Raw genomic sequence first — 11,160 nt, 5'->3', positions numbered from 1 at the left:
TCCATGATGGCTGTTATTACTAGTATTAGTATCACTGGAGAAGTGATTAGAAGGTCCTGGACATGTTATTAAAATAGTCTAGATCCTCACTTCAACATCAAGATGATGTCTCTTATTTTATAAACAAGAATAATGGAATTTGAAGTGCTGCCTATTCCTGTCTTCATTCTGAAATAGAGGTACTTTCGCTATTAAAATTGTCTGTGAGAACAATTCCAAATGTTTGAATCAGAGGCAAAAATATTTACTATATAACACTGAACGCTACCCAGATCAGCTCAGAAAATGTGAATAGAATAAAAGGCCAGGAGCAGCCAAATCCTGCACATTGCCAGGGAAATCAGGGAGAGAGATACCTGATGGACACCTAAAGCATTGGTCCCCACGTTTATTTTCAGGTGCTCAGTTGCTGAAGCACAGGCATTCCAGGCTTATGATTATAGAGAAAGGGCAGTTTGAGTTGCAATTTTGAACAGTGCATTTTTGCTCATGGAGGGAGCCTAGCAGTTTAACTACATGTGTTTGTGCATCAGTCCTCTTTTCCATAGCGTTCACTAAATAGAAATTCAGAAGTCTTAGGCATAGATTAAATGCTTTCAAAAATCAATTCTAGGCTGGCATATAAGTTAACCAGTCTGACCTTGCGATTTACAGAGTAAACACTTCTTTAGGAAACAAAGTGTGGGAATATTTTGTTTCCATAATTATTTGAGATAGAACCACACATAAAAATGAAAAACATGGTAATATTTAAGGACATTTATCTGCAGATAATTGCTTGAGGTATTAAAATAGGACTCATTCTGAGGTTTGGAATATTGTAATATTAAAATACGTTAACAAAGGCAATATCCAGTACACAGCTCAGCCAAACTATAACAAATGCTTTGCATTTCACGTGGCGTTGTGAAGATAATCACGTAACCTGGTTCCTACTTGATCACTCCAAGTGTTTAACTGGGGGAGCTTTACATCAACACAGAGTGTGATCATGGAAGCAGCAGTATGATCCGCAGTCATTCTTTTGGCTAAAGAGCATCTTCCAAGCTACTGTAGGAACCATGCGAAGCAGACATAAAATACACTTCTTCAGTTACGTATTCCTGAGGATGGAGCGCGTAGGTAACGCCCAAGTACTAATGTGCCTCACAACAGCATTTTTTTCATTCTTACTAGTGTCAACAGCAGTGTAACCCCAGAGCTTTCGAATAAACGTTTGCCTTAGTTTGATCATAGAAGTGTGCTACCCAGTAATTAAATCCAGTTTGTATTTGTAAAGTGCACACTGAGCAACACTGCGCACAGAGCTGAACCGCGCCGTGTTGGTATCCACAGCTCTCAGTTCTGGGAAATCCATAAATTCATTTGTCAGAGGTAGAAATACTTACACCAAATTCCTGCTAAATCTTTTGAAACGGTTTGCTCAAACTCCTGACATAGCGTTTTGCTCTAAACAAATTTCTAGACAACCCTGTGATTTTCCATCTCTGAAAATATACTGTTTCCCCTCCACGAAACTAGAACAGAGGGTCTGAGAGAAAGGAAATTATTAAGCATTCTAGTGGGTTTTTTCCAACAAAAACTAAGATAGAGGTCAATGAATAAGTATGTGCAGGCTGGAACTTAAATCCTCTGGGGTGACTGTAGGCTAATTAATAATTAATGCCAGAGACATGGTGTTTGAAATGCAGATGTGATAACTGGAGGCCTGGCAAAGCTGTTCAGAGGAAGCAGATTTGGATGCTATAGGGAATAGGCACTCCCTTGCCGGCTGGCTCTGAAAGCAGACCTGGGTGCAAAGCAGGGCCTATGGTTTAGATTATATTCCCCTCAGCTGTTAATTACCTGAACCTACTTTGAAGTTTTTCTCTTTTTATCCTCTGCATGAAAAGAGATTGGTTCAGCCAAGGGACTTGAAAAAATGATCAAATACATGGAGTAGAGGAGGGGAATAGAACTTCAGATATAAAAAAGATAAGGAAGAAAAACACTCAGGGAAACATACAAGAACACATTAGGAAGTGCACGAGTGTGGCTGGCTGTCGGAGCACGGCGTGCTGCTCTCGGTTATTCCAGCCATTAAGTAAACCCCTGCGCATTTTATGAACAGATTTGTTAAAAGGAACCTCTCTCTATATGTATACGGTTTACATTAATTATTTGATGAAAGTACCGTAGGTGATTTTCTATGCTATTTTTAATTCAATAAAGTCATTTAAACCTCCTTATGTTTGGGGCTATTTAATGAGGTGTGCAACATTAGCAGAATCATCAATGAGCTGTTACTACAAGGATTCAGGTTTTGCAGAAACCGCTCCTTCTCGCAAAGGAGAGAGGCACGGCAGCACCGGGATCTGCACTGCGAGCAGAGGGACAGGTGCCGGAGGTCCCTCAGCCCCACGGGCTATTTCCACAGCGGGCACGGACAGCGGGCAGCTGGGACCCGGGCACCCAGACTCCAGGCCTCGCCCAGGGGAGGGAGAGAGCCCTCAAAGACGCGTGGAGCTCTGGGCAGCCCTTCCCGCAGTGCCAACCGGCCGCTGAGCACCGCGGCCGCGGTCGGGTCGCACCGAAAGGCTCCGGGCGAAGTGCTGGCGGCGGGGCTCCGTGACGGCCGTGCCGGCCCTGGCAGAGCGGAGCCGGGAGGGCTGGCTGCTCCTCGGCCGCTGTCGCTTCGCGGGGGCACATCGCTCCCTGTTCAAAGTGCCTTTTTGTGACGCTCTTCCCCACTCGTTAGAGCTCGTCGTTTCAAAGGCTTCCACCACGAAACTTCCCAGCAACTTCACTAAAACCCCGTGAACAAAACGGGCAGGGGGGTCTTCTCTTTTTTTTTTTTTTTCCCCTTTTTCTTTTTCTTTCTTTTTTTTTTTTTTTTCTTTTTCCTGGAGCACGGCAGGACGAGGCTCTCTGCCTTACGTCACGCAGCCCAGCCCGCTCGCACACACCTGCACGGCGCTCCCGCTGCGGGCGGAGCGGGGCATCCCCAGCCCTGCCGCCCCAGGGCGCTCCGAGGGCTTCGTAACGGCATCGGGGCGTTGAGACAGTTTGATATTAAATCCCGCTCATTTCCTAGGTGAGGGCTGCGAAGTGAATGTGAGGCAGCATTAAAAGGGAATTGAATTTGCATTCCTTCTGCTACAGGCACATGTTTACATGACCTTTAAAACAGAATTAAAGCTGTATCATCAGCAGCTGTAGGCAATTCACATTACTAAGGCAATCAAATCAGAAGGCTAAACTAACTATAAAACATAAATTAAACTGATAGAGATTCACCCTAATTCACTCGGTTTACTCGCAGTTTACTTATCCCCTACTAGCAATTTCGGAGCGGTTCGCAGAACGGGGAGCACTCGGAGGTGGCACTCAGACGGAGGGGCGGCCCCGGAGCACAACAAAGGCACAGCCGATACGGCGGAAAGTTTGCGGATGGTGTTTCCCGGCCCCCCCGCCGCCCTTCACCCCTCGACTTTGATTTATTTCTATTTATTCCTAGCGGGCAGCGGAGCGCTGGCACGCCGAGGGGCTGCGGCTCCCCTTTAATGGCTCTTCTCCCGTGCGCGCTTCGATTTGTCCTCGGGACTGCTCTGATTTATGGCTCTCCCGGCTCCGCACGCGTGCGGCCCCGCCGCCCCTCCACCACAACGGGGAAAGGGTCGCCGTGGCCTCGGGTGGCTTTAAGCAGGAGAAGGAGGTGCAAGGAGAGAGCACGGCCGCGTGCTGCGCGGTGCCGGCCGCTCTCTTCACGCAGGCTGGGGCTCGGGCCCTGGCGCTGTCCCGAGGGCAGCGGGGGGGGGTCGGGCAGGGGCCGGGCCGAGCCTTTGTGCGCTGCGCTGGGGGCCGTCACCGCGCATCCACCTGCGCGGCACCGTCCCGTGTGGCGAAGCGAATCGCAGAACCCCGAGCCTCGTGTCCCTCAGCGCTCCCTGCCATCGCCCGAGAGCGATTCGCGAAGGAAACGTCTTTCAGCCCGGCCTGAAAGTTCCGATTTTATAACGGCTTTGATTGGCGCGACGTGGATGAGACGGGGAGTAAACTTGCCACCAAAGTGTAAACATTTCATCTGCGCGAAAACAAAGAATTAGCGGTGCCACAGAGGTATTTCTAAGCGTAAGCCGAGGAGTGACGCGGCACCTCGGGCTGCAGGAGGCGTTGAGATCCCTCTGCAGGACCGCGAGCGTCACAGAGCGATTTGAGGACTGAATGAGAAAGGTGGGGAAACGTATAGTTAAAAATAAAAATAAAACCACACATTGAAATTCTTCGGTAAACCAAGAAACAACGACGCAGGGATCTGTCATCCTCGGAACAGAGCTATTTGTCTTCGATGTCTCATTAGTCAACAGAGGTTCAATAGCACGCGGGTTGGTGCTATTTTCAAATCCAAGCCAGTCTCCTTTCAATATGCCCGAGCAGGACTCTGCGTTCGGGAATTGTATTTTAACTAAATAATGAAAATGGGAGGTGGGCCCTTGGGCTGCGAGGCGGCCCTCGGCTCCCCTTGCCCGGCGGAGCGGGAGCACGGTGGGCAGAACCGCGGCGCTCCGGTCCGGGAGAACCGGGCACAGCGCGGGGACCACGCGAGTCTCAACCGCACGGTGAGGAACGCGCCTACGTAAAGGGAAGCGATCCGCATTGTCGTGCAGATCTATTAACTCCTCCCGTGACCTTACAGCCATGCACGGCACGAAGCGAGCCCCTCCGCCTGCTCTGAGCACAACAAACCCGACCTTTCCCTCCATGGATTTAATCCGGGGAGCGCACAACCCACGGCGAGAGCGGTGCCACGCTGCAAATGGGCGTTTTGCAGAGACTTCCCGGACTATTTTTGCTCTCAGCTGCAAACCAACCAAATGTTCGATGCAGTACCTGCCACACAGCCGCCGAGCTGGTGGAGAACATGACGTGCTCGTGCACAAATGAACGACATTTTTTTTTTTTCCCCAGCAAGTACATTTCTCAAACATTAACAACGTGGGAAAAAAAATTAAATATATATAGAGAGAGAGATAATAAATGGCGATCGGAGCAGAGCAGCGAGGAGCCGCACAGAACGATTTGGAAAGCTCAGCGGTTAGAAGACAAATGCCATTTACCTTGCAGTTCTCTGCCCGTGCCTCGCCCATTGTCCCTGCCTACCCTGCTCCGTGCGCTGCCCCGCCGCTGCGGGGGGGTCGGTGCTAACGGGGGCAGTGGGGGCTGCGGCCGCTCTGACATTGGGACAGCGTTCATTTGCGATCTGTCCGTCCGCCACAGCTGCGGCTCTGCGATGGCACTGCGCTGCTGCGGCTCTCCCTCCTCTCTGCCTGCACAGCGTTTACTCACGTTCGAGAGCAGCCAACAGAGACCAAAAAAAAAAAAAAAAAAAAAAAAAAAAAAAACTAATTGAGCTTGTGTCGGTATTGGCTAATTTCTGCTAATACTCCGTAAATTCCTCTTTTCCTCCCAACCTTCCCCCGTGCAGGTTAGGTTTGCACAAAGCACCTCTGGAGCCCGGCGGTTCTCCTACCAGCGCCTTGAAGTACACAATGAGAACCTCAACTCCTGGCTCCGGGAGAGCCGAATGCCCTCCCCGGTCCCCCCTCCCCGCTCTGATTGACTCTGTTTGGAAATTTGCACTTGTTCCCACCGAGCGCAGCCCGATTCGTCCTGGCTCCGGAGTGAACTTGTGCTGAAGGTGAAGTTTTCAATCTAGAGGTCATGACACCGAGCCGCCGCTTACCGCTCCGAGCTTCATGCCGTATTAGACACAATCAAAACGAACCCCTTTTAGACCTCTTCCCCCCCCCCCCCTCCTCCTTCTGCGGATGAACAATGAGAAAAAAAAAAAATCTCTAAAATATAATAAACGCGTGATAACAACACAGTTCCTCGCGCTTCTCGGGGAGCTCCCCGCCGCACGGAGCCGCACCACCGCACCGCTCACACCCGCACACCCGGAGGAGCTCCAGCAGCCCCGCATCGGGCACAGCCGCCCCGTCCCCCCACGGAGCGAGGCTTCGGTGACGGCTCTGCCTCCGCCGGGCTCTGCCGCTCCGCCGCCCGCCCCGATCCCGCCCCGGGAAGGGCGATCCGAGCCGGGGGGCTCCGAGCAGTTGCCCCCCGACAGCGGCCGTCCCGGTCGAGCCTGCGCCGGGCGCGGGGACTCCGCCACAATGACAGCTCCTCCACTTCAAAGCCGGCCTTTCTCTATAGCGACTTCTAGCTGCCCTGAGACGGTAGGCTTCCTTCGGCTATTGTGCGAGCTTTTTCGTGCCAAAGATTTAGCAGGAAAGGAAAAAAAAAAAAAAGAAGAAGAAGAAGAAGAAGAAAAAAAAAAAAAAAATTAACGCCGGGGGTTCGCTGGGGAACGGGGAGCGTGAAGGCACCGGAGCCGAAGGGCCGCAGAGCTCGGTCCGAACCCAGAAACTTTTTTTTACTTTAATGGGTTCCAGTCTATGAAAAATAAGTTACAAATTCTTGCAACAGTAGCTTTGCATGTACTTATTTTTCTCCCATGTCCAGACGGGGTCGGCTATTGAATAAGGCTCTTTTATTCTGCATGGGGCAGGGGATTTGTGGCCATGGTCCCCCTTTTATTCCTCTCTCTATGGAAACCCAGATCATGGGGAGAAATATGCGAGGCTGAATAAAGAAAAGCAGCAGAAAGGACCGCTTGAGAGCGGCATCTGTTACACTTGGGAAGTTAGACTGACAGGAAAGAGCTAAAGAAACCCTCTCCAGCAGATTAGTTAGAACAGCGCCGAGATTTAACTATATGCAGATAAAAACACTTTAAAATACCCCAAACGCGCCCAGAGGAGGCACGGAACCTCCTCCGACGGCAGCGCTGTCCCCGACCGCAGCACATCGGCGACAAATCCGAGCATGGGACGGTCGGGTTTATCTCCCTGCCACGCTCTGCCTTCATTAAGCGGCGGAGCTCCGCGTCTGTTTGCACGGGCGGATGGGATTTGAAAAATTGTTTCGGAAGTTCAAGCGCAAATTAATTTTAAATAATTTAGTTACGTTTTTATACAGCGTGGAGATATGTATAAATATATATATCCTCTTCCGCGCGCTCCGGTTATATTTATTTTGAGAAGCTCGTGAAGGCGGAGAGAGGAGGGAAGGAAAAAAAAAATGGAAAGAAAAAAAAATAATAAAGAAAAGCGGGCGCTGCGGTCCCTCTTTATCCGCCCTCCGCGGTGATGAATGCGGCGCTCCGCTGCTGCCCTCCGCCGCAGCCGCGCCTCTCTCAGGGACATTTGTCATCCTCTGACCTCCGCGCTGACCCCTCCTCTCGCTCCCGGCCGCTTCCCGAGGAGCCGCAAACTTTCGGCCGTTTTGTCCCCGGGTCGCGTTGCCCGACGCGACCCGCACCCGAGCACCGGGACCGAACCCGGGGAGCGGAACCGGGGGACGGCGAAGCGGGATCCCGCGGTGCCCCCGGGCGGCCCCGGCCGAGCCCCATTGCGGGCAGCGCCGTGCCGGAGCCCCGGCGAGAAATTCCCGGGGCTGTTATAGTGGTAAAGTCTGAAAGCGGGGCTGGAAGGGGGCCGGGGGGAGCTCACCTTCTTTCTATCAATTTTCTCATTTTCTTGAATTTTCTTCAGATCTGTCTTCTCAGGGAAACTAATGCCTTAATGACTTTCTGGTAGCTGCAAGCCTTCTTTTATTTCTGCTAAATATATGAAAATGTATGCAAATTTAAATCAAGCTTAACCTAGGCGCTCTTGCAATATATTTAATGGAATTTCAAACCAATAAGGGCACCGCGCCGCGGCCGCCCGTCAGCGGCACCGCCAGTGCGCAGCGCGGAGCCCCGCACGGAGCGGGACGGCGCGGGGAGGGGGAAGCGCGGGGCGACGGCCGGGCCGGGCGCCGTGGGAGTTTCTCCACGGCTTTTAGCGGGTTTTATTGTTCGACTGTTTGTTTGTTATTTTCTCTCCTCGGGCTCGCACAGCCCGGGGCAGGCGCTGGGCGCTCCGTGTGACGCGGGGCGACGCGCGGCTCCTCGGGGCGCGGCGGGCGGAACGGAGCGGGGGGACGCGGGGCTTCGGGGCCGCGCTCGCCGGGGTGGTCCCGCGGCCGCCTTTCCCCCGCCCGGCATCGCCGCCCGCTCGCCCGCCCGCCGCTCGCCATTTAAGCGGTGCCCCACGGCCCCCCCTCGGCCCCGCCCGGCGCGGAAGGAGTTAAGCGGCGGTCCCGCGTCGCGCCCGGCCCCCGGAGCAGCGGCGGAGTGATTCACTTCCTGCCTCGGGCCCGCGCGGCGCCCGGCTACCCGCGCCCCGCCCCCCCGCCGGCCTCCTCGTCCCCCATTGGCCCGCGCGGCGCGGCCCCGCCGGCGGCGCGCCCCCATTGGGCGCCGCGGCTGCCAGTCGGCGGGCGGCCGCTGCCCGGGCCGCCGTGCCGGTGGATGTCAAAGGCTGAGGCGGCGGCGGCGCCTCAGTATAACTCGTGGGGGCTGCGCGGCGGCCATGGCCACAGCCGCCTCCAACCCCTACGGCCTGCTCGGCTCCGGCTCGCTCGCCCATGCGGACGGCGCGGGCATGCAGCAGGGGAGCCCGTTCCGCAACCCGCAGAAACTGCTGCAGAGCGAGTACCTGCAGGGCGTCCCCGGCAATGGGCACCCGCTGGGCCACCACTGGGTGACGAGCCTGAGCGACGCCGCGCCCTGGCCCTCGGCGCTGGCGGGCGGCCCGCTGGAGCAGCCCGACGTGAAGCCGGGCCGCGAGGACCTGCAGCTGGGCGCGCTGCTGCACCACCGCTCGCCCCACGTCTCGCACCACTCGCCCCACGCCAACCACCCCGGCGCCTGGGGGGCCAGCCCGGCGCACGGCGGCTCGCTGGGCCCCGCCGGGCAGCCCCCCCCGCTCGGCGTGTACCCGCAGGCCGGCTTCGCGGTGGGCGGCGTGCTGGAGCACGGGGGGCTGACGCCGCCGCCCGCCGCCGCCGCGCAGCAGCCGCCGCCGCCGCAGGGGCTGCACCCCGGGGAGCACGGCGAGCTGGGCGGCCACCACTGCCAGGACCACTCGGACGAGGAGACGCCGACCTCGGACGAGCTGGAGCAGTTCGCCAAGCAGTTCAAGCAGCGCCGCATCAAGCTGGGCTTCACCCAGGCCGACGTGGGCTTGGCGCTGGGGACGCTCTACGGCAACGTCTTCTCGCAGACCACCATCTGCCGCTTCGAGGCCCTGCAGCTCAGCTTCAAGAACATGTGCAAGCTGAAGCCGCTGCTGAACAAGTGGCTGGAGGAGGCCGACTCCTCCACCGGCAGCCCCACCAGCATCGACAAGATCGCGGCACAGGGCAGGAAGAGGAAGAAGCGCACCTCCATCGAGGTGAGTGTCAAAGGCGTGCTGGAGACGCACTTCCTCAAGTGCCCCAAACCGGCCGCGCAGGAGATCTCCTCGCTGGCGGACAGCCTGCAGCTGGAGAAGGAGGTAGTGCGGGTCTGGTTCTGCAACCGGCGGCAGAAGGAGAAGCGCATGACGCCGCCGGGCGAGCAGCAGCAGCACGAGGTGTACGCGCACGGCGTCAAAACGGACTCGGCCTGTCACGACCTCTGACCGGGGCTGCCGCCGGCTCGGACCTGCCCGCGGCCGCCCGACGCCCCCCCCCGCCGCCGCCGCTGCCGCCCGACCCCGCGGAGGGGCGGCCCGGGCCGAGCGCCGCCCGCGGATGGCCGGGGGTGCCCGCCGCCCGGCCCTGGATGGGCGCTGCTCGCGGACACGGGCGGGCTTCGGACGGAGGAAAACAAAACAAAACAAAGCAAACAAAAACAAAAAAAACAGCGAAAAAAAAAGAAAAACGCGAAAAAAAAAATACAACAGAAAGGAAAAAAGACAGACGTGTGCCTATGAATAACCTTCCAGCGCCTTGGTTATATCAGCTGTATTTCAGGTGAATCTGTTTTACAATAGACTAGTTTTGCATTTTTAAAGACTTCTATAGCGTTTTTAAATGGCTGAGGTGTTTTACTACAAACTGTACACAATATTTGTGAGCTAATTTGTACCGAATCGAGCAGTCCCGCGTCCTTCCCTCCCCGCCTGGCACCGTGCGGGGACGGGGCAGGGTGGCTGTCACCCTTCGTCCCACCCTCGTCCCGTTCTCCGTCCCCATCCCTCTGCCATTCCCATCCCTTTCTCCGTCCCCATCCCCTTTCCTCTCCTATTCCCGTTCCCTTTCCCATCGCCGTTCCCGGGGCTCCCTACCACCAACCAGCTCGTTTCTCACCGCTTCCCCCTTCTGTTCCAACTACTCCCCCCGATCAATCGGTCAAGTTTCAATCTCTGGCCTCCCCCCTCCAATGAAAGAAAAAAAAAATTAAAAATAATAATTTCCGAGCGATCCGAAATGAGGCATCATCCCCAGCTCGCGGCGTTTCGTACCGCCCGGCGTTCGGGGCTTTTCGGTCAGCGCCAGACGGAGAGGTCTGTAGTAAAACACCTTCGTAATTCTGCGCTTTGGCTTCGGAAATCAGTTTCTCTGTGTTTTGTTTTGATAGCGAAAAGGGGGAGGGAGGGGGGGGGGATCGTGATTTAGAGGGGGGGGGGGGGCAGCATTTGGTTCACGCTGAGCTTATTTCCGCGTCACAGGGATGCTGGATTAGCGGAAAAAATATATATATATAATTATACCTATATTATATTATATATATATATATATTGGACCGGGAGGGGGAAAAAAAAAAAAAAAAAAAAAAAAAAGAAGGCGAACAAAGTCAATACAACGCTAATGCCATACCCCATTCTTTCAGCATAGGGAAGTGCCGAGCCGTGCCGCCCCCTGGACGTTGTGCACAAGGACGGGGCCCCGAGCGGTGCGGGCCGGGCTGGGGCCGTGCCCCGCTCCCCCTCCCCCGGCCTTCAGATTTTTTCCTTTCGACATTTCTATTTTTCAAGTATTTTTCAGTAAGCGCTATAAAAAAAAAAAAAAATTAAAAAAAAATTAAAAAAATCTCGACACTGAGGACCTGCCTATTTCTGCCAACTTTATAACTGTACAGTTTTGTATATTAAACGTTTTTTGGAAGTTATTAATTTAAAGAAAGATCATTTAGTTTATTCATTTAGTAACTGATGTATAATAAACGCTATTTTCATTAAAGGTTGCTTTTTTCAACTATTTTATCCAAAATTGCCTATTGCAGTTGCCAACAATTATTTATTTTCA

General features: G+C 54.5%; 1 protein-coding gene across 1 annotated transcript; it reads left to right on the top strand.

The window, feature by feature from the left end:
• The first annotated feature begins 8,361 nt into the window (after positions 1 to 8,361).
• Positions 8,362 to 9,695, top strand: POU3F4 (POU class 3 homeobox 4). The gene has a single exon (XM_010727316.2). It carries the CDS (start codon positions 8,460 to 8,462, stop codon positions 9,549 to 9,551), a length of 1,092 nt encoding a protein of 363 aa, XP_010725618.2. The 5' UTR covers positions 8,362 to 8,459; the 3' UTR covers positions 9,552 to 9,695.
• Positions 9,696 to 11,160: the final 1,465 nt, after the last annotated feature.

The sequence above is a fragment of the Meleagris gallopavo genome, chromosome 9, assembly GCF_905368555.1.
Source record: "Meleagris gallopavo chromosome 9, MGAL_WU_HG_1.1, whole genome shotgun sequence".
NCBI classification, from domain to species: domain Eukaryota; kingdom Metazoa; phylum Chordata; class Aves; order Galliformes; family Phasianidae; genus Meleagris; species Meleagris gallopavo.
This window is presented reverse-complemented; position numbering and strand designations above follow the sequence as displayed.

Excerpts from the sequence above, each read along its gene's own strand:
- POU3F4 (XM_010727316.2), top strand. The coding sequence starts at position 8,460 with ATGGCCACAGCCGCCTCCAACCCCTACGGCCTGCTCGGCTCCGGCTCG.